At 37.6% G+C, this 23,950-nt stretch overlaps 1 protein-coding gene across 2 annotated transcripts in view; it reads left to right on the plus strand.

The window, feature by feature from the left end:
* The window catches only part of CDADC1 (cytidine and dCMP deaminase domain containing 1), a 36,493-nt gene extending 15,934 nt beyond the window's left edge, over window positions 1-20,559 (plus strand). For both annotated transcript variants that reach the window (XM_024755651.1, XM_024755652.1), the window contains 6 exons: window positions 645-1,214; window positions 6,887-6,936; window positions 10,142-10,311; window positions 12,012-12,201; window positions 16,686-16,746; window positions 20,081-20,559. In XM_024755651.1, the coding sequence (XP_024611419.1) occupies window positions 645-1,214; window positions 6,887-6,936; window positions 10,142-10,311; window positions 12,012-12,201; window positions 16,686-16,746; window positions 20,081-20,154 (1,115 nt within the window). In that variant the 3' untranslated portion in view covers window positions 20,155-20,559. The remainder of the gene's footprint in view (window positions 1-644; window positions 1,215-6,886; window positions 6,937-10,141; window positions 10,312-12,011; window positions 12,202-16,685; window positions 16,747-20,080) is intronic.
* The last annotated feature ends 3,391 nt before the right edge of the window (window positions 20,560-23,950 follow it).

A 23,950-nucleotide genomic window follows, 5' to 3' on the forward strand; every position in this document is an offset into this window, starting at 1 on the left:
ATTGTTACTTCAGGTACAAAACTCTAGCCAGTATCAGTTATGTTATGGTATTTCTAAAAGCCGCCATTTGATTACTTGGAGGACTCTGGTATATAGTCCTATCTCTGGGCTTTGGGACCACACTTAGCAAAGGTAGTGATTCCACAGATACCTTCCATGGGTTTTGTTGTTGGCAAACTTTTCCTATAAAGGGCCAGATAGTAAGTATTTTAGGCTTTGCAAGCCATAGGGTATCCATACAGCTAGTTATTCAGCTCTCAACTCAGCTACTCCATTGTAGTACAGAAACAGCTGGAGACAATGTCAAAGATTAGGTTTGTCTGTGTTTCCACAAATCTTTATAGGCACTGAAATTTGGGTTTTATATGATTTTCATGTCACAAAATAGTTTTCTTTTGATTTTCCAACTATTTAAAACTGCGAAATCCATTGTTGACCTGCAAGCTGTATAAAAATAGGCAACAGGACAGATTTGGCCTGTGGCCGTAGTTTGCCAGCACTTGGGCTCTATTATTGGTGACTTGGTAATAGACTTTTATTATATTGGGACCTTTGGACCTACTGCAGTGATATGGTGGATTTATCAAGAAAACCCTTAATTTCAGCATGCATCTGATAACTACCGTTCATATTTTGTGTTTCAGCTGGAGTTAACCGAATTTCATATTGGCCTGCTGATCCAGAAATAAGCTTGCTTACTGAGGCCTCTAGTTCTGAAGATGCAAAGTTAGATGCCAAAGCAGTGGAAAGATTGAAGTCAAACAGTCGGGCCCATGTGTGTGTCTTACTTCAGCCTTTGGTGTGTTACATGGTGCAGTTTGTAGAGGAGACCTCTTACAAATGTGACTTTATTCAAAAAATTTCAAAAACATTGCCGGACACCACCATTGACTTTTATTCTGAATGTAAACAAGAAAGAATAAAAGAATATGAAATGATATTTTTGGTTTCCGGAGAAGAAATGCATAAGCAAATACTGATGACTATAGGTTTGGAGAACCTGTGTGAAAATCCGTACTTTAGCAATCTAAGACAAAACATGAAAGACCTTATCCTACTTTTGGCCACAGTAGCTTCCAGTGTGCCCAACTTTAAACACTACGGATTTTATTGTAGCAATACCGAACAGATTAATGAAATTCACAATCAGAGTTTGCCGCAAGAAATTGCAAGGCACTGCATGGTTCAGGCAAGGTTATTGGCATATCGAACTGGTGAGTTATACGCTTAGTTCATAAATCGGGGCTGCTCGGGTCGTATTTGTCTCAGAAGTAAAGTATTCATTTCATCTATGGTAGCGTTTACTGACTCTTAGATACTAAGGTTTTGTTGGTCATACAAATAAAGAGAAGTTAGTGAGACCCTTGAGTAGACAACTCTTAGTTTTAGGATTTCTTGTGGCCTGTATCGGGTGCTACATTTATAAGTCAGGATCTGATTAGGCCCTTTCTGCTTCTTTTATCATTTCACAGTTGAATGAGCCCTCCGCTAGAGATAGGACAAAAAGAGAGGGGAGAGAGAACCAGAATTATTCATTTTTTTCTTAACTCTTCAATATTCTGTAGGTATTCAGTATTTAGTAAAAACTTTAAAAATCTTTAAACTAAAAATATGAATTCAAAATAACAAATAGAATCAAAGTAAAGGAGAATTTTTTCATATTCTTCCAATTTCTGGTATGTCTTCAATCAGCAAGTGGAGAAATCAAACATTTTTACTTTATTAAGTTGTACCTGAGTAAGTATGTGAAAAAGGAAAATATTACTTGGGAATTTTCTCTATCATGATAAAAGGCGGTATCTGTATTTCCAATTATAGAACAGTGTTTTTACATCTCAGCAGACATAACATTTTTCAAAGTAGAATCATGATCACTTTTTTTTTTACATCTTTATTGGCGTATAATTGCTTTACAATGGTGTGTTTCTGCTTTATAACAAAGTGAGTCAGTTATACATATGTTCCCATATCTCTTCCCTTTTACGTCTCCCTCCCTCCCACCCTCCCTATCCCACCCCTCCAGGCGGTCACAAAGCACCGAGCTGATCTCCCTGTGCTATGCGGCTGCTTCCCACTAGCTATCTACCTTATGTTTGGTAGTGTATATATGTCCGTGCCTCTCTCTCGCTTTGTCACAGCTTACCCTTCCCCCTCCCCACATGATCACTTTTTAAAATGCAACTTTGAAATAAGGAAAAGAAAATGCAGGCAGGAGGAACAGTAGAGTAAGATTTGGTGAGTAGGCTATAGTAGGAATTTTTAAACTTATCCCAAGAAAGAAGGAGAAGAGAGAAAATCTTCAGAAAAAGTCCATACAAATGCCACTGCTCTGCGGTATATGCTCAACAAAGACCACAGGTTGAAGTAATTTCAGTAAAATGGAGGTTTTCAAATGGCAGCATGTTAGAATCACCCTAGAAACTTTTATTAAAAGTAAGAATGCTCAAATTCTAACCCAGACCTACTAAACCTGGTCCCTAAGGGTATGTCCTAGGTCTGTGAGTTTTAAAATTTCTGTAAGGGATTCCAACATTCAGCAGGGTTAATAATCACTTGATTCTTATTGAAGAATTTGATTCTACTATAGGCACAAACTACGTGATGCCAAACCACTGTATTCTGTAAAGGTCTGACTTAATGTAAGTATCTTGTATCGTGGGCTCTATGTTAGTCTCTGCCAACTCCAGCTTTATAAAGAATTTTTCTCCCAACCATTCTGGAAGGACAGAAACATAAATGGAAACAGCTGTTACAGCTATACTTCACTAATTCTCATTTGCTAATTAGAATTCAGCAGATTCCAGAGTGAGCGTAAGATGGGAGGTGTGAGTCTGTTTTTTTACTTAATCTCAGGAGCTCCTCTCCTAATACCTAATAATACCGTGTATGGCTCCACTATTTAAAGATGCAGTAATGTATAGATATAAATTTGCATATATATTCTTTATTAGATACTCTACTAGTGTAGTTATAGTATTGTAAATTTACCTGCTGTTACTATGCAGAGTTTTGTACTTATGCGCTTGATGGGTGATATAGGTTTTTCAAGGTTAATTTTTTGTCTATGTATGACTTTCTTGCCTGGAACCCGAATCCTGAATAGAATGCGACTCTTATGTCATGTGCTCCTTTCCACTGTGAGCTCTGCCAGGGGAGAGACCATGTCCTCATCATTGTTTTTCCCTTAGCACAAAAGAAATATTTTTATATACAAAGATAAATGGTCCATAGTCCCCTACCCAAAGCTCTTGAAGCCAGATGAAAAGGAATTCAGATTTTAGAAAAATAATACGTACATGCTGTATGTATGTGTGTCAAGCTGTTTTAAAAAACTTGATATAAGGGATTGCAGATAGGGAATTCTGGACTGATACTCCTCATTGATGATAATAAAAAATTTACTGAGCACCTACTATGTGTCAGGCACAGAGCTAGGTGATTTATATATGTACCTCACTTAACATTGAGGACAATCCAGCAAGGTAGATATACCCTTGACTTAGTGTGTTTCTAATAACTAAATTTTATGCTGTTCAGCTCACATAACTTTATTTCACTCTAATAGGTGAAGAAATCATTCCGTTAAACCATTTCATTTAAAAATATACATATGATTAAAAAGAATGCCGCAACTTCTAACAAGAGTTCTGAAACTAATTGAAAGTAGGTAATTAATAATTGATTTTTGAATGATGAGTAAATAGGATCCACAGAGGTGTCATTAAAAATATATTTCTAAGCTACTTTGAGGGTAGCAAAAAAGTGACAAAATTTGTTTAGACTCTAGGGGAAAAAAACAGAGATAGGAGGGCATCACATCTTACCTACCTGGTTTAAGTGTGAGTTTTGATTTCTTTTTATGTCCTGTTTCCCATTAGACTAGGCATTTTTCCAAAGCTGACGATTATGCCTTCCTTCTGAACCACAACGCTAATGATGAAAGTAGGTTGGAGTAGCCAAGAAAGTTAACTGTTTCAAATCATAACTCAGCGGTTCTCAACTTTTAGTTGCCTACGAATCAGAGGTGATGCTCATGAGAAGTACAATTCCTGAGTCTGCCGCCTCCCTTGGAGAGGTTGATTCATGGAATTTCCATGGGAGCCAGGAGTCTGCCTTTGTAACAAGCGTCCAGTCATTCTGATGCAGTTGGTTTGTGAACCACACTTGGACAAACCCTGACATGACCACAGTATTGGGAGCTAAAATAACCATGCCTGTGTTCCAGAACCATAGGATAAAGAGTCCTCTGACTTTCAGTGACCGAAGAGTCTCAGGAATTTGGCTCAGTGATTTTAAGTTGACCTTTCCTTCAAGGGTATACAGAGAAAATCCTGTGAATGACCAGATCCTGGGGAGCAATTTACAGACATGAAAGCTTTTTGAGAAACTTTACATAAAAATTACTGATGTGAAAAGATTTTTGAGAAATTACCTCATCTGTCATCCAACCTTGGGGGCTGGGTGAAATCTACTTATCGTATATGGATGAAATTTTATTCTGATTTCAAAAGACATGTAGTAAAGAATATCTTCTTGGTGAAACTAACCTTAGCTAAGCAGTAGAGCTTTATTTTTGGCTGTGTTGGGTCTTTGTTTCTGCGCGCAGGCTTTCTCTAGTTGCAGTGAGTGGGGTTACTCTTCGTTGCGGTGCGCGGGCTTCTCATGGTGGTGGCTTCTCGTTGCGGAGCACGGGCTCTAGGTGCGTGGGCTTCAGTAGTTGTGGCATGAGGGCTCAGTAGTTGTGGCACATGGGTTTAGTTGCTCTGCGCCATGTGGGATCTTCCCAGACCAGGGCTCGAACCCCTATCCCCTGCATTGGCAGGTAGATTCTTAACCACTGTGCCACCAAGCAAGTCCCTGAGCTTAGTTTAAAAAAATCACATTTTTTTTCCTCCTGACAAGATTTAGGCTGTCCCTAGACTGAAACAGAAAAAGTGGCTCCTGGACTAAAAAATAATAATATGAAAACTACTTAGTATCAATGGTAGGAAAAGTAGACTCTTGATATGAAGAGTTTCTATTTGAGTTTTTCATTTTCTGTTTCAGATTTATACATGTATTAAGTACAATTTTACTTAAAGGCTTTCATTTATAATATAAATGAAATATAATCTTAGGTTTTTAACTTCTATACTGCTTACCTTAGAAAGGAGCATAAAGCCATAATTATATTCTTTTCCCTTCATGTTGTATTCTGACAATCTTGGAAGGAACAAAACTTTTACCCCCAAATTCCTTTCCTGACAGTCTCCACTCTATAAAGTATGTTTCTCCCATACACTGTTCCTCAGCATCCTGCTCCTTTCCTTCATAGTCCAGCACAGCACCTAGGTTCTTAGATGTTTCCTTGTTACCATCTTCCTTCTCCATTGGACCATAAGCTTCGTGAGTATAGGCACTCAGGTATTCAGTAAAGGGGAACCTTTGTTACAAAATTCTTCACATTGGAGGGAGGCAAGCCGGTTGGGTGTGGAGGGCTAAATTTTAGTCATTTAATTTCTTTGCCTGTTTTCTCATCTAGAAAAGGAAATTTTGTCTGCTTTACCTTTAGGATAAAAATGAGATAATGGACAAGTGCTTAAAATAAATTATAAAAATGCTTTGTGGTATAATTTTGAAAACCCAAGCTTGCTTGACCTGAAGATGGGGAATTTCATTATAGTATCATAACTTTCTTTAAAAATTAACTTTATCAGGCATCCTAGTTTTTCATGCATAGGTAGAATAATGTTTCTTTGTACTTTCACTAGAAAAGTATTTAAATATGTTGTTATTGGAAGGATTAACTTTTAGGAAATTGTGGGGTGAAGTCACAGTTTCGTTTAATCCTCATCAATATGAACATGCCTGAGAGCAAGTTCACAGATAATTTTCACTTTCTCTGTGTAAATGTACCTACTTAACTATATTGGTCTCTTATTAAGATTTTGATAAATACTATGATTTTTATAATTTGTGTATAATTGTCTTAGAAATTTTTAACTCACCCTTAGTAGTAGTAGAAAGAAAAAGTCAGTTCTTAATATTTAGAATTTCTATTTTGGTTTTGTATTTTCTGTTTAAGGTTAATAGTTTTAAGAAATACAGCCTTTCTTGTTGCAAAGTAAATAGGTTGGTTCTGCAGGGAAATTATAATGTTATATTTGTGACTTCTGCCACTTGATTTAGAAACGGGCATCATGTCACTAACTTGGCATTCTTTTCCCCTCAAGGTAAACTGTGAAGGTCAGGGAAAGGGCATCATTTTATTTAAATCAAAATTCCTTTCATGTACCTTCCGGCAAAAAAAAATTGTGTGTGTGTGTGTGTGTGTGTGTGTGTGTGTATATATGAAAGCCCATAAAGATTTATGTTTGTATTATGAATTTGAACTTTTTTCATAGCAAGAACACTTTCATGAAATGTATTTTCCATGATTAGAGTGCAAAAAATGCTAGGAGACAGATTTGATTGTTGTGAATGGTTATTACACTAAATCCATTAGTTCAGAAACTTCTTTCTTAATTGATTTCATCGTCTATTAGAAATAGTCATTTAAAAACTGACTAGTTGGTGGAAATTCAATAAAGTTACACTCAGTTCTGGTTACAGCTTTGAAGTCACCTGAGTGCGGGCACTGCCACTGTGTTATCTCCGCACATAGATCATGTGAGATTGGGTTGGTAGTGACACTGTCTGTAGTTAGTTCGTACCTAGCTCCCATATATTCTATGCTTGACAATACTTATTTTCATATTTTTCTGTAATTAGTGAGGTTGTCAAGGATTGCTGCTACATTTATGAAGTATATTTCAATAAATACATGTTTATTATTTTTGGAAAAAATGTATTTCTGAAACTAACAAATCATTGATTTTTACTGAGTTACACGCCATGTATCTTTCAGAGGATCATAAAACAGGAGTTGGAGCAGTCATCTGGGCAGAAGGAAAATCTGTAAGTATGAAAATAATTCTTTATAAACATTTAAACTTGATTTTGTTTAAACATATTTCGATCTTAAGTACATGACATTTTGTTGACCCCTGGGGATTAATATTATTGGTGTATTTGTTAAGTTTTATAAACATTTGCATATTCTCTCAACAGTGTTTTATATAGATTTATTCATTTAGTGAACATTTATTAAACACCTTCCACAGGATAGGCTCTGTGCCACAGTGAACAATGGGGAGTTAAGGATCACATAGTCCACCCTTCATAGCCTTTTATAGTCTAGAGATGGAGACAGAGGTGAAAAAGTGACTGGTATATAACTGTAATTATAACCTGATACCGTGAGAGCACAGAGGAGGCACCTTTACTCCGCTTGGAGAAATGAGTAAAATACTATTAGGGGAGGTCAGGTGCTATTAGTCTTGAAGAATGAGTAGGAGTTCATCAGGCAGAGCAAGTTAGCGGGACTAGAAGGGTAACATGCAGAGGTAGGGCGTGAGAATGTGGAGAAATGCAAGTGATTTGGCACATTGAAGTCCAGGGTCCTGTGTCTAGCAGAGTAGCAAAAAATTGGGCTGCACCATGAAGAGCTCTGTATACCACATAGAGAGTTTAGACTTTATCCATCAGATAAAGTGGGATACACTAGCACAGTGCTAACCAACAGAAATAAAAGGCAAGCCACATACGTGATTTAAGTTTTTTTAGGAGCCACATTAAAAAAATAAAAAGAGGGCTTCCCTGGTGGCGCAGTGGTTGAGAGTCCACCTGCCAATGCAGGGGACACGGGTTCGTGCCCTGGTCCGGGAAGATCCCACATGCCGCAGAGCGGCTGGGCCCGTGAGCCGTGGCCGCTGAGCCTGCGCATCTGGAGCCTGTGCTCCGCAGCGAGAGAGGCCACAACAGTGAGGGGCCCGTGTACCGCAAAAAATAAATAAATAAAATAAAAAGAAACAGGTGAATTAATTTTAAGAATATATTTTACTTGGGACTTCCCTGGCGGTCCAGTGGTGAAGACACCGCGTTTCCACTGCAGGGGGCACGGGATCGATCCCTGGTTGGGGAACTAAGGTCCCACGTGTCGCGCAGCGCGGCCAAAAAAAATATATATATGTATTTTACTTAATCGTCTGTCCAGAAATATTATCATTTCAACATGTAACCAATATAAAAATATTGGTTAATGTTTTTAATAAAATGTTTTGCATTTGGGGGAAGTATTGATTCTTCACAATCCTGTATGTATTTTATACTTACAGCACCTCTCAGTTTGCACTGACCACATGGTGCTACTGGCTACTATACTGGACAGAGCAATCCAAGAATATTTTAAGTGGGAAAATGATTTGATTAGATTTGCATGTAAAAAATGAAGTGGGGCTAGACAGGAACTAGGGAGGTTAATAAAAAGAGATGATGAGGACTTGGAATTCTGTGGATGGGTTGGGAGGGCATGGAACCAAGAGATACTTCGTAACTATGAGGATGACTAAAAGATGAGTAGGGCGGCCTAAGTGTCTTTCAACAGACTTTATAGCAAGTAATTTTACTATTTGGCTGGATATGTCATGAGCCCCTCAAGTTCAACCTAGCCAATACATTCAGTATCTTCCCGGCTAACCTATTCCTTCACTAGTGGTCACCATCCCATTCCCCATTCCACTCAAACAATCCATCACCAAATGCTGTGAATTCCACCTTCAGACTATCTCTTGACTCTTATTTCTTCGCAAATTGTTAGCACCTATTAGAATAGGTTCCTCTGCCAGAAACTCCCATAGTATTCTGTACAACTCCGTGGTGACACTCATCACAGTTAAATTTACATGTCCAGTTTCTTATCGTCTCCAGATCAGAAGGTTCATGAGGGCTGGGATTCTCTGTCACATTTACCAGTGTATTCCCAGAACCTAGCACAGGGCCTGGCCTATGGTTGGAACTCTCCCTTGGATTTATATAAATGCTCAGCAGCCTTTTGGCTTAACACCTAATTCTCAACTACTTTTTGGAGAATTTAGGTTTCCAGTTATATTATCTAGAGTGTAGGCAGCATGGTAAAGTGGAAGGACATGGGTTTGGAGTCAAGCAACCCATCCTCGAATTCTGGCTATGTTGCTTACCAGCTTTGTGACTTTGGACAAGTTATTTAATCTCTTTTGGCCTCAGTTTCCTTATCTATACAATGGGAATAGTAATAGTACTACTGTCTAGGATGTTGTGAGGATTAATTAAATGAAGTGACACATATAAAAGTGAGCATGATGTTTAACCTTTAGTGAATGCTCAAGGATAATTTATTATTAATGAGATAATATATTATTTGTAAGCTTCTGTCGGCTCATCATAACAATGATTTTTATCAAGCTGCTATAGTACTGAGTCTGTTGAAACTATCACATGAGTAACTATGTATAATATATTGAAATTTAGTGAGGTTTACGGCATATTCCAAACTATTATAAACAGGTCTGATTTATAAGATATTTTACTTTTATAGTTGATAAAACATTCATATTGACACCTAATATGCCACTGACCAGGAGAAATAAAAAAACCACTCAAGTAGGAAGTTCTATTACATACACACACACACACACACACACACACGCACATATACACAAAAACACAGTAGAGGCTCAGTAAACATGAAAATTAAAGGAAAGTGCATTATTTATTTTCCAACTATATACACTAACACATTTTTAGCCCAAAACAGAAATTGTCTGTTCAAAATATTTTTAGGATTTCTGACTTGCTAACCAGTAGCACAGCACAGAGCATATAAGAAATTAACAATAATTTATTGTGTACCTGCTGTGTATGGAACACTGTAATAGGTCTACTTTAAGGGGTAGAGAGGAGGTATAAAACATGGTTTCTGTTCTCTAGGATCTTATAACCTATTCAGGGAGAGGTGTCTGAATCAAATGAAACAGTTTGTGAATTAAGCTACTGTTTAATTAACTGCTAAAACATAGGACTGCCTTGAGATTATATACTAGAGATGATCAGGCTGCTTGAAATTTAACTTTGACAAGACCACACTGTGGCAGGAAAATCTAATATTGTATTTTTCTGATGGCTCAGTTTATCATGGAAAAGTGAATTCATTATAAGAAGTATGATACTAGGCTTTAAAGATACAATGTAAGATGCCTTTTCAGAATGTTGAAAACAGCTTTGTTGGTTTGCTTACTTTTCATAGAGAAATTGTGATGGAACAGGAGCAATGTACTTCATAGGATGTGGTTATAATGCTTTTCCTGTTGGATCTGAGTATGCTGACTTCCCGCACATGGATGACAAACAGAAAGACAGAGAAATAAGGAAATTCAGATACATTGTACACGCAGAACAGAATGCCTTGACATTTAGGTATGAAATTTGTTCGCATGTATTTTCTATAAAATGTAGCAAGGGTTAGTTAAAATTAGTTTTATTTTAGCTGTAATTTATTGCCTTTTTAAAAAATTCCAAGAAATATTCTTTTCAGAAGTATAACTTTGGTCCTACTTGGTCTTTGCTACCTGACCTGAAGCCATTGTCAGGGATCCTGCAGGCCTTCAAATTTATTGAGCAAGTCTTTTTTCCTTTCTTCCTTCTCTGTCCGGTATAAAAATGCTTGAAGTTTGTCCTTAGGGTCTTGCATATTTCTGCATTATATAATCAGTTTTGTTTTCTAAATGTAGAGCCCATATATTTATATTTATGAATATATAGATTTTATTATGAATCAAATTGCTTTAACATAGTTTTTGTTAGAGATTATAACTGGCATTACCTCCTTCTAATGTTAATTTAGATCATTTCCACAAACATTTCTCAGCATTTACCATTAAGTGGGTGATCTTAGGGGATTTAAATCTGCATAAGTCATGGTTTCTGTCCTTGAGGAGCTTGTAACACAGTATGGGATATAAGACTGTATTCAACCTAACATGGTCAGTTGTGTGGGAAAGGCCAACACAAAGTGGGTGGAAATTCAGGGGCTGCTACGCATGGAGGGGGAGTGAGAGGGAAAAGCTTTATGGAGAAACTGGCATTTGAGCTGTGCTTTAAAGGTTTGGTAGGATTATGGCCATTGGAGATGCTTACTTGAAGGGAAACCATTCTTGCTTCAGGCATAGCAGTGGGCTAGAAGTAGGAAAATGCTTGTGTGTTTAGGAACACAGATGTTCCACTTAGGCTGCACCATGGAGCACATGGGATCGGTTGGGACTGACAAGGGAGGACTTTGAGTTTAGACTTCATTTGGTAGGTAGTGGAGAAATTGAATGACATTGACAGAGCCACACTAATGATTACTTAGGTTGCAAGCATATTGTTTGAACAGACTAGATGCATACAATTCTGCTGCCCTAGTACAGGGGGACAGAATGAGAATCTGAACTAAGGACATGGATGCAGAAGGCTGGTGGTGGGGAATGTAAGACTGAGAGCAGTGTAAACCATAGAACCCAGAAGTACAACTCCTGTATCCTCAGATGAAGCATTCCTTAGTCCTAAACTACCCCTGGCATGTAAAATTTCACCAAACTCCTCTGTTTTTTTTTCCTTGTGCTCTTCATTACAGATTACTTGCTTTGTTTTGTCAAATCCAAATGCTTGTTAAATAAAATTATCCTGTTAGGGAAGGGAGTAAGGGAACTGTAACTCAAAACAGAACTCTAATATTAATTTATCAATTTAGTAAGCATTATTAAATATCTGTTAGTTACCAGATAAGAGGTAGACCTTTTGGCTACCATGATGACTTAATGTCTAATCACACATGGTACATTCTTAGGGAGGGTGTTAGTTCTAGCCCCTAATTCTGGCATTATAAAGAGTTTCTTACTTAGAAAGCATTGTTTTCTCTCTCTCTCTCTCTCTCTCTCTCTTCATTTCCTTTGTAATGTAATACTGAAAATCTTGCCATTGACTAATTCAGCAAGAATAAGGCTTGATCATTATTGTGTATAATGTTGTAAATCTGTTCTTAAAGCAGCTCAATTTTAATGTTTAAAGATTTTTCTCAAACATAACTTACCCTTTTAGAAACTATCTTCCTGATATTTTATATATATTTTTTGTAGGTGTCAAGAGATAAAACCAGAAGAAAGAAGTATGATTTTTGTGACAAAGTGCCCATGTGATGAATGTGTACCTTTAATTAAAGGTGCGGGCATAAAACAAATCTATGCAGGGGATGTAGATGTTGGAAAAAAGAAGGCAGACATCTCTTACATGAGATTTGGGGAACTTGAAGGTGTTAGCAAATTTACAGTAAGTAGATACACATTTTTTCAAATATACTTTTTATTATATTGTTAGGTACTCTGCTGCATATTTTAAATTAGTGATTCTTACCCTTTTAAAGAGTTATCATTGAGTTTATTTTTATGTGCAAGCACTTGCTTAACTACAAATGTTCAGCTTAGGATCTGCCTTATGAATATAGATCTCTGTCAAGAGTTGTGCCTTGACCTTACAGATCTTGAATTAGTTAGTCCTTTGGTGCCATCTGGTGGCTAACAAAAGAAAATCCTTGACTCACCTCTTCCCTCACCCTTCTTTCTGGATTGAAGTGGTAGACAGAGGTGAAAGTAGTTTAAGATTACCCAAAAGAAGGGGACACGGACACGGACACACACACACACACACACACACACACACACACACACACACACACGTGTGCATTTCTCATGAGAAAAACCAGGAAAAAATAAGAATTTAATATTTGACATTTCCAAAAAAGTGCTGGGGTGGTTTGTGGAAAACTCAGAACTTTAATTCTTTGTGCTTTTTTACTACTTTGGTTTCTAAAAAACTTTTTGTTTTTAGAAATAATCTCAAGCATATAGAAAAGTTACAAAGAATGTTTATAAAAAACTTTTCCTTGGGCTTCCCTGGTGGCGCAGTGGTTGGGAGTCCACCTGCTGATGCAGGGGACACGGGTTGGTGCCCCGGTCTGGGAAGATCCCACATGCCACGGAGCGGCTGGGCCCGTGAGCCATCGCCGCTGAGCCTGCGCTCCGCAACGGGAGAGGCCACAACAGTGAGAGTCCCGTGTACCGGAAAAAAAAACAAAAAAACCTTTTTCTTTTTAGAAATAATCTCAAGCATACAGAAGTTACAAAAATACTACAAATAATTTTTTTTCCAGAACATTTGAGAGATAAGTTGTTGCTATGATGCCAGATCACTCTCAGATACTTTCTTGTATATTTCCTCAAACAGTATATTATCCTATATAACCACCACAAAACTCAGGAAATTATCATTGATATGTTGCTACCATTTAATCCACAGAGTCCAGTCAGGGTTTACCAGTTGTCCCAATAAAGTTCTATACAGCAAAAGGATCCTGTCCAGAATCATATGTTGCTTTGATAATTCTGGCTTTTTTTTTTTTTAATATTTATTTATTTGGTTGCACCGGGTCTTAGTTGCAGCTCGCTGGCTCCTTAGTTGCAGCACATGGGCTCCTTAGTTACAGCAGGTGGGCTCCTTAGTTGCGGCTTGCCAGCTCCTTAGTTGTGGCATGTGAACTCAGTTGTGGCATGCATGTGGAATCTAGTTCCCTGACCAGGGATTGAACCTGGGCCCCTGGCATTAGGAGCACGGAGTCTTATCCACTGCGCCACCAGGGAAGTCCCATAATTCTGGCATTTAATATAACATTTATATACTGTAGTTTGCAGTGGTTACAAAAGGCATATGATAGAACTGTTTATAAATTTCAACTTTACTTTTCTGTTTGAATCCAGGGTGCCTGGAACATATAAGGCACCTAAAAATTACTTACTAAACCATATATATATTTAAAAATTTATTTAAAAATTAATATAGCAACACACTATTTAGTTTTCTAGTTTGTGTGTGAAGAATCATATATTTTTATCCTTATTTATTTTTTTATTATTATTATTTTTTTAACATCTTTATTGGGGTACAATTTCTTTACAATGGTGTGTTAGTTTCTGCTCTATAACAAAGTGAATCAGTTATATATATACATATGTTCCCATATGTCCTCCCTCTTGCGTCTCCCTCCCTCCCACTCTCCCTATCCCACCCCTCCAGGCTGTCACAAAGCACCGAGCTAATATCCCTGTGCCATGTGGCTGCTTCCCACTAGCTATCTACCTTACTACGTTTGTTAGTGTGTATGTCCATGACTCTCTCTCGCCCTGTCAAAGCTCACCCTTCCCCCTCCCCATATATTTGTTTTTTATTTCCAGTTGTCTTATTTAAAAGACATGATTTTAAAAAGAAAAGGGGGGCACTGAAAGAAGGGAGAGATGGGACAGATGCCTCTTGTAAAACTAAACAAGTTTGTATCCATCTAATCAAAAGGGAAATCACCAGTTCTGTATTTTTGTTTTCTGTTCCTTCATTCCTCCTGAAGATTGGGAGGAAATAATTCTCTTTAAAATGTAAGTGACCTAGCTCTTCAAGACTGTCAGTGCTGGGTTAAGTGAATTCTGAAATATCTTGCTTACTGGTGGATTTTAGTAGCTTTTCTACCGTAAAGAGAACGAAGAGATCAGAAGAATGTAAGACAGGGCAAGAGAAGCAGGAAGAGACAGGAAGACAAAGGGAGTGAAGGCCCCTCGGGCAGAGATGGGATTCAGAAATACCTGTTGGGCCAAGACCCACCCAGGAGTGCCCTCATTCAGGTACACCTGGTCTCTCTGTACTCCTTCCAGTGAAGATTAGCTCTCCACCCTCTCATCCTTTCCCTCATCTGGCCTGGCTTGCAATATTATGTCAATGATTTAAACTACTTGGTTATAGCTAAATGCCTAGTTTTGTAAATACCAGTAACTAACACGAACTAGTATTTGTTCCACATTGGAATTTTTATAATGATTATATTGCTTTTAGACTGTCAAAAGTAGCATGAGTACCAGTAAATTTCATTTTTTTAAACATTAAACCAATTGAAATTAATTTTGTTTGAAAATTTTTTTCTTTTCTCTTTGAGGTGTTACCATATGCCTTGAGGTAAGAGGTTCTGTTCTGTGGGGTTGTTGCAGACTAGGCTAGGGCTGGGCAACAGTATTTCCAAGAATATATTTTACCTGTGTAAACCCAAGTCCATTTACTGAGAAACTATTTTTTTCTGTTTAATACATGTAAATTTTTCTTTATTAGGTTATATTACTTTTTTTAAATTGTGAAAGTAATGTATGCTCATTATAGAGGAAATAGAAAAAAGAACAAATATATAGATGAAAATAAGAACAGATATTATCCCACAGTTCATAGATACCACTGTTAACATGTTGCTGTATTTTCTGTGTCATTGAAAATTCTTCAGAAATAATTTTTAATGATTACACAGTATTGCAACCTATGGACATAACTTATTTAAGCATTCCCTTTTTGTTGGACACCTAGATTGCTTCTGAGTTTTCACAGTTAGACAGTCTTTTTATGATGATCCTTAAATATAAATTCAAGGTTATTAGTTTTTACTTTGCCCAAAGTAATAGATTTTAATGGTTTGACATGTTTTGAACATGACTTTTTTTTTTTTTTAATTTCACATATATCTTCCCATTGCTTGGAAATCCTCCTTTTTCCTGGTGCTAATCCTAACCGTCCCATTTCTATAGGTGACCAACCAGTTCTAGATGTCTTCCCCTTCCAAGGACTTTTTTATACATGGTAAAATGTCTGTCTTATATCTCATTCTCCCTCAAGGCCCATGATATTAATGACTTCATCTGATGAACTAACTGATGCTTCTGGAAGAGGCCCCCAGGAACTATCCACTTAATTGTGTCTTTCTGGAGAGAGTGCCCTAGTGGGGCTTTTTTGGTTAAGTCATTAGTGTTTCTTATGATGGGGATTTCTAGGCAAATAAGAAAGGAAGGGTGTGCTTTGAGATATTGATTACACTCAGTTTTTATTATCTGCTGCTCCAGTCTTCACTGTAATATCTGAGAATCTTCATGCTTCTGTATTTCTTTCTGAATGATTGAGATGGAAAACTATAATCAGAGGAGATGTGATATGATATGATATGATACAATGAATGGTATGCTATGATAAAAATAATAGTATATATTATATTACTATATTAAAAGGCAAGATAGTCTTTGTCTTATTTTCATTCTTTCTATCTAGGTCTTCTCTAGCTATTATAAGATTCTGTAGGACCTGGAGCTAGAATATGAAGTGGTGGAAATTCTATAGTATTGGGCATGGGCAGACCCAGGTTCTGGTGCTACTGCTGTCTTTAGTCAGTATGTAACCTTGGGCAAGTCACTATGCTTCTCTGGTCTTCCACCTCCTTACCTGTAAAACGAGGGTAAAGGAGGATTTTTACACTTCCTTCTGTAAGAATATTGATTCTCATTCCAGAAGTCATATCATTCAGGGTCATTCAGAGTCCTTATTAGGGCTTGGTTGGTATGACACACTAACTCTTTTTTCTTACATTGTTTTAAGCTGTTTTGATATTTGAAAGCACAGTGCTGAAATGCTACTTTTTTTTTTTTTTTTTTTTTTTTTTTGCGGTACGTGGGCCTCTCACTGTTGTGGCCTCTCCCGTTGCAGAGCACAGGCTCCGGATGCGCAGGCTCAGCGGCCATGGCTCATGGGCCTAGCTGCTCTGCGGCATGTGGGATCTTCCCAGACCGGGGCACGAACCTGTGTCCCCTGCATCGGTAGGCAGACTTTCAACCACTGCGCCACTAGGGAAGCCCTGAAATGCTATTTATTAAACATATAAATAAAATTTTTGTGTCCTTTTACAGTGGCAAATGAATCCATCAAGAACTTGTGTTCTTGGGCAAAATGAGCCTGAAAGCAGAGAAAGTAAGTATTTACAAGTCCTTTACTGAGGTTAACTTTGCTGCTAAGAAGAAAAGAAACATAGTGAATTATAATGATCAGGTGTTGGAAATTGATGTGGTTGGAGATGGAGTATATTCTTTCTGCAGGTTACATTTTCGCCATTCAATTTGTTCACAGACGTTTGTGTATCTACTATTTGCTAGGTGTCATGGAAACTGCTGATTAATGACTAGTCCTATGGGCTCTGCAGTTTAATACAAATAATCATGAACAAATTGAATTTATAAATTAAATTTACATGAGAAAGTAGACGACAGTGCTCTTCTATACCAAAACAAAAGCCTCTTGGGCAGTTAGAAAGGAAAAATACATATAATTAATACAGATGGATTAGGGCCAAATTATGAGGATATGTACTTTCTTATTAGAGTAAAGCCACATTAGCTTAGATTGGTCAGAGAGTGGAAATATTCTGGTTATTTGAATAATCTAATTAAGAGTCATCACAGTTACCATAAATGAATTAGTAATCTTCAGAGCTTTATTATTTGCATATTAACCAGATATTTTTAATGTAATACAATCTTTGGGATATCTTGCAGTTCCTCAGGCACATAATTTGGAACATTAATTATTATTAACTGTACAATATTATGTTAAAATATGAGCCATGTTATCTGTTTGAATTCAATTCAAGGTAAGTAGAAGTTTAGTATAAAAAGTAAAATTTTCTTGTTAATAACAATGATTTGACTACTCTGAAAAATCAGGAAATATAAGCCTTTATGGACAGAAGCAAGAAGAACAATCCTGTGGAACAAAAACCACATTCACAGAAAGACAGACAAGATGAAAAGGCAGAGGGCTATGTACCAGATGAAGGAACAAGATACAACCTGAGAAAAACAACTAAATGAAGTGGAGATAGGCAATCTCCCAGAAAAAGAATTTAGAATAATGACAGTGAAAATGATCCAGGACCTGGGAAAAAGAATGGAGGCAAAGATCGAGAAGATGCAAGAAATGTTTAACTACACCATATTAATAAATTGTAGAATAAAAACTATATAATCATCTCAACAGATGTAGAAAAAGCTTTTGACAGAATTCAACAGCTGTTTATGAAAAAAACTCTCCAGAAAGTGGGCATAGAGGGAACCTACCTCAACATAATAAAGGCCATATACTACAAACCCACAGCAAACATTCTCAATGATGAAAAACTGAAAGCATTTCCTCTAAGATCAGGAAGAAGACAGGATGTCCACTCTCACCACTGTTATTCAACATAGTTTTGGAAGTCCTAGCCGCGGCAATCAGAGAAGAAAAAGAAAAGGAATACAAATTGGAAAAGAAGAAGTAAAACTGTCACTGTTTGCAGATGACATGATACTATACATAGAGAATCCTAAAGATGCCACCAGAAAACTACTAGAGCTAATCAATGAATTTGGTAAAGTTACAGGATACAAAATTAATGCACAGAAATCTCTTGCATTCCTATACACTAATGATGAAAAATCTGAAAGAGAAATTAAGGAAACACTCCCATTTACCACTGCAACAAAAAGAATAAAATACCTAGGAATAAACCTACCTAGGGAGACAAAAGACCTGTATGCAGAAAACTATAAGACACTGATGAAAGAAATTAAAGATGATACCAACAGATAGAGAGATATACCATGTTCTTGGATTGGAAGAATCAATATTGTGAAAATCACTATACTACCCAAAGCAATCTACAGATTCATTGCAATCCCTGTCAAATTACCAATGTCACTTTGTACAGAACTAGAAAAAAAAAATCTTAAAATTTGTATGGAGACACAAAAGACCCCGAATCGCAAAAGCAGTCTTGAGGGAAAAAAACGGAGCTGGAGGAATCAGACTCCCTGACTTCAGACTATACTACAAAGCTGCAATAATAATCAAGACAATATTGGTACTGGCACAAAAACAGAAATATAGATCAATGGGACAGGATAGAAAGCCCAGAGATAAACCCACACACCTATGGTCAACTAATCTATGACAAAGGAGGCAAGGAGATACAATAGAGAAAAGACAGTCTCTTCAATAAGTGGTGCTGGGAAAACTGGACAGCTACCTGTAAAAGAATGAAATTAGAACACTCCCTAACACCATACACAAAAATAAACTCAAAATGGATTCGAGACCTAAATGTAAGAATGGACACTCTAAAACCCTTAGAGGAAAACAGGAAGAACAATCTTTGACATAAATCATAGCAAGATATTTTTTGATCCACCTCCTAGGGTAATGGAAATCAAAAATAAACAAATGGGACCTAATGAAACTTCAAAGCTTTTGCACAGCAAAGGAAACCATAAACAAGACGAAAAGACAACCCTCAGAATGGGAGAAAATGTTTGCCAATGAATCTTAGGACCGAGGATTAATCTCCGAAATATATAAACAGCTCATGCAGCTCAATATTAAAAAACAAACAACCCAATCCTAATATGGGCAGAAGACCTAAATGGACAGCTCTCCAAAGAAGGCATACAGATGGCCAAGAAGCACATGAAAAGATGCTCAATATCACTAATTATTAGAGAAATGCAAATCAAAACTACAATGAGGTATCACCTCACACTGGTTAGAATGGGCATCATCAGAAAACCTACAAACCAAGAAATGCTGGAGAGGGTGTGGAGAAAAGGGAACCCTCCTGCACTGTTGGTGGGAATGTAAACTGATACAGCCACTATGGAGAACAGTATGGAGGTTCCTTAAAACACTAAAAATAGAATTACCATATGACCCAGCAATCCCACAACTGGGCATATACCCAGAGAAAACCATAGTTCAAAAAGACACATGCACCCCAATGTTCATTGCAGCACTATTTACAATAGCCAGGTCATAGAAGCAACTAAATGCCCATCGACAGATGAATGGATAAAGAAGATATGTGGTACCTATGTACAATGGAATATTACTCAGCCATAAAAAGGAACGAAACTGGGTTATTTGTAGAGACGTGGATGCATCTAGAGACTGTCATCCAGAGTGAAGTATGTCAGAAAGAGAGAAACAAGTAGGTGCATTTTGTTTCCCCCAGCCTAATAAGAATAACTGTCCCCCCAAAACAGTTTTATGAATTGTTGGCTATACACTGTTGAATGAATCCAGTTTTTAAAAGGTCAGATATTGTGTTACCTGAGTTATCTAGAATCTGTTCTTCAACAGTTGAGAATTATTTTAAGATAAGATCAGTATTCCTTTTTAACTTAAGCATTATTTTGATCTTACAACCTCTGTGACTTTAACAAATAGTCATTTATTTGAAGTGACGTTTTTCTGACGTTACGTTATTCTTGAACACTAGATGGTGTGTTGGGACCCATACCCCGGGATGAAGAACAGCACCAAAACAAGAAGCTGCGTCTTGCAAACCACTAAGAAGTCTTGTGTAAACTAGGGTGAAGGCCTCAAGAATTTTTATTGCACTTTTAAAATCCAGCCTTCTTAACTCAGAAAATAAGAATGGATTTTGGATATAATTGAAAAAAATTTTTAAAGAAAGCTAATTTATTACTAGCATATGAATGATATTAATGAGAATATTTTTATTTTAGATTTGTGTGTTTTCCAGAGTATAGTGGTGTGTTTTTTTATTACACTGAATGAGGTATCAATAATTTAATGAGACCCAGTTCAATCGGCCATACAGATTGATTTCTCCTTGTCTTAGCTCTACATTAACCAGTTTGAAAGGGGCTGGTTTATTGGATCACACATCTCAGCAAAGAATTACATACCTTTTCAGAAATATTAATTTTTAAAAATAAATTAATTTATTTATTATTTTTGGCTGCATTCGGTCTTCGTTGCTGCATGCGGGATCTCTCTAGTTGCAGCGAGAGGGGGCTCCTTTTTGTTGCGGTGCGCGGGCTTCTCATTGCGGTGGCTTCTCTTGTTGTGGAGCAGGGGCTCTAGGCACGCGGGCTTCGGTACTTGTGGCTCGCAGGCTCTAGAGCGAAGACTCAGTAGTTGTGGCACATGGGCTTAGTTGCTCCGCGGCATGTGGGATCTTCCCCAACCAGGGCTTGAACCCATGTCCCCTGCATTGGCAGGCGGATTCTTAACGACTGTGCTACTAGGGAAGCCCAGAAAGATTAATTCTGGTGATAATTAGTAAACTACTCCAGGAAAATAAACGGCAACCTGGCCATTTTTAAGTCAGTGTGTGGCTCACCAAAAGTTCCCATTTATATTCAAAGCTTTCTAATAATCAGAATTTACTTAATTAGGATTGAGTCATAAAAATGAAGTTGGTGGACCTGGTCTCCATTATAAAAGTACATTCCTAACAAGGTTATTCATTTTTCTTCAGTCTTTCGATATGTAGAAATCACGATCATTTGTTGGACTAGTGTGTTTTTATATCACTGATTTTGGGTAGCAAAAGGAAGAGAATATAATTCTGAGACAGTATTACTATTTGATATCACTGACTCTTTAAACCACTAACAACAAACTTCAAATTTGGTTATGATGTTAACAGAGAAGAAATATTTTAGTCTGGAATACTGAAACTAGCCTTTTTCAAGTTCCATTCATAAATGCTGCCCATTATTCCCTCCATATAATTAGCACAGAATGTCTCATGGCTTTGAATGGAAAGCCTTATAAAAACACTTGCAAATCTTAAGAATACTGAAAGTCTTGAAAGTAAACGTTATGGTCAGTTCAGTTATTTTCCAAATTGCTCTTTGTGAGTCCTCTCATTTTTATTTGCTGAGAAACTTTCAGAAAATTAGCCCGAGTCAGAGAGGGATTTGCATGGCCTATGGCCTGCAGGCCTGGGGTGTGACATGCTGAGGAATGACTGCCCTGGTTATATGTGGGGAATCAGGTTCGCCTCTGCTGTTGCCCCCTTTCCAGGGCATCACATATCATCACAAGGCCTCCTATCAGTTTCTCAGAATTTTACACAGGACAATCCACATGTTGACCGATGTCCCTGCTTGGACAGCAGCTTAGGTCCTCCGGGGGTTTAGTCATCATACCTGGCAGTTGAGAACTGCTGTAAACATTTCACCACAGATGTAGGACATGGAATAGAGAGGGATGGGAGAAAAGATGCCTTTAGAGGTAACTAAGGCTAATTTGAAAACCAGTGGTTAAGCTATTCTTTAACATTTATCGATATTAAATATTGAGATTTGCTTACATTATGCTTAAGTTCATCTTATATGATGTGTTGTTTTCAACTGATGTCAGCTACATCAACTATTTTGTAAATCAATGAGCAAATGTTTTGCCAGTTTTGTGGATTTATGTGTTGGACATGGTGGGGAATATCAGAAGGGAGAAACATACAAATGGAAAGAGCTATGATTAGGAAATGGAAAACTGGCTATTTCTGTAGCACTATTAAAATGGTCATGATAATGCCATATTTTCTTCTGTACAACTGGCCGGATTTCAACATTTATTGAGAGTTTACCATGTAGTACCAGAAGGAAAGCTCTTTGAGTGTAGGGATGTGTGTATATGTGTGTGTGTGTGTGTGTGTGTGTGTGTGTGTGTGTGCGCGCACGCGCTCACGTGTGTATTTAAACTGCTGAATCCAGTACCAACAACAGTGTCTGGCACATAACAGGCATTCAATAAATATTTGTTGATTGACTGAATGACTGCTGGACTCTGGCTAGACCTGTAGATGATATGTGTAAGAAATGCGTCCTGACCTCAAGAAGCTCACAGTCTAGCGGAAGTTGCAGGCATGAAATCAAGCAATAGAGTGATTCTCAGAAGGGGGTCCCTGGACCAGCAGCATTAGCCTCGCCTGGGGACTCGTTAGAAGTGCAAGTTCTCAGGCCCACCCAAATCTACTGAGTCAGAAACTCTGGGGGCGGGGCCCAGCATTCCTGTGGATGTAACTGTAGGAACAGTGGTGGCACAAAAGAGGACAAGCATACACTCTGGTGAGTCATGGAGAAAGGGTCTTGTAGAAGTGGAGGTCCTGAAGGGGCTACAGGGTGTTGCCAGGCAAACAGTGGGGGTGAGATGAACTTCTGGGAGAAAGTAATGGAGATAGATGGTCACACTGGGAAGCAGGAAAGGGAAGTGTCAGGGACCCGCACAAAGATTGCTGAGCTGTACCAAGAGTGCCCTGGGGTAGCCCCCTGCCTAAAATCTAGGAATTCACAGTCAAGAGGGTTCATCCCTTAGCGTGAGAAATCAAAATTTGCACTTAAAAACACATCATCCTTAATTTCAAAGATGGGGAGGATAATAGTGAATTCATAATTTGAAAAAAAGAGCTCTGCATTTGTTTACTGCCAAGTGACAATATAATATGCCACCTGGAGGCGGGGTGAGTGTGGGCCTGGCTCGCCACCCAGCTGTCAGGTAGAGTGCATGCAGGTTTACATGTACTGTTTCATTGCATCACTGCCAAAGCTTTTTCTTTTATTCAGCTTTTCTATGGGTTTCTCTTCCTCAGTTACTTATTGAGTTTGAGAATATACCTTCTCTCATAAATCTTCCTCGTTTTATGCATGAACAGTTCAGCTTTAAGATCTGCCACAACAATCTGCTTTTGACCCACTTTAGAGCAATTTTTTGAAGTTCTGGTATTGCCAGTAGTGGCCACTTGGCATTTAGCTGAGGCTATTACTGTTGCTTTTTAGGATTAAGCAACAGGTTAGAACCCTCATTTCATGTGTAATATTCTTCAGGGGTTTGTTTTTTTTTTTTGATATCATTTAAAATTATAACATTTCTGATATACAAGAAAAGTTAAAAGCCCCATTAATCAGTATCAGTTGAAAATGAGACCCATTTAAAATGGAATACCCTTTAGAACCTTGTCCATAAAAATGTATTTACTCTATTCTATGAATTGCATTCAAATAGAGTCAGATTTCAAAGGAACTCAGATCTCATCTGTTTGGAATACTCCTTTATAGTTCTGGAAACAGAAGCATCCAGAAGGTGAATGATTTCTTCAAGTCTAGTTCAGAATGTCACAAGGGCCTAAATCAGTATCAGGGTTTTTTTGTCCATTTTCAGTTTTGCTTTTAATGTAAGTGCACATTTGTCCTGTACATGTTGACATGTTGGCTGATTTTAACATGTATATGACAGTAATAAAAGACTTCCATTACTATAAATTATTTTTTAGTAAAATTACACCTACACATTTTAAATGAGCAAATAGTCCTATAAACCTTACTTTGAAACAGTA

The sequence above is a fragment of the Neophocaena asiaeorientalis genome, unplaced genomic scaffold, assembly GCF_003031525.2.
Source record: "Neophocaena asiaeorientalis asiaeorientalis breed wild unplaced genomic scaffold, Neophocaena_asiaeorientalis_V1.1 scaffold59, whole genome shotgun sequence".
In the NCBI taxonomy this organism is placed as follows: domain Eukaryota; kingdom Metazoa; phylum Chordata; class Mammalia; order Artiodactyla; family Phocoenidae; genus Neophocaena; species Neophocaena asiaeorientalis.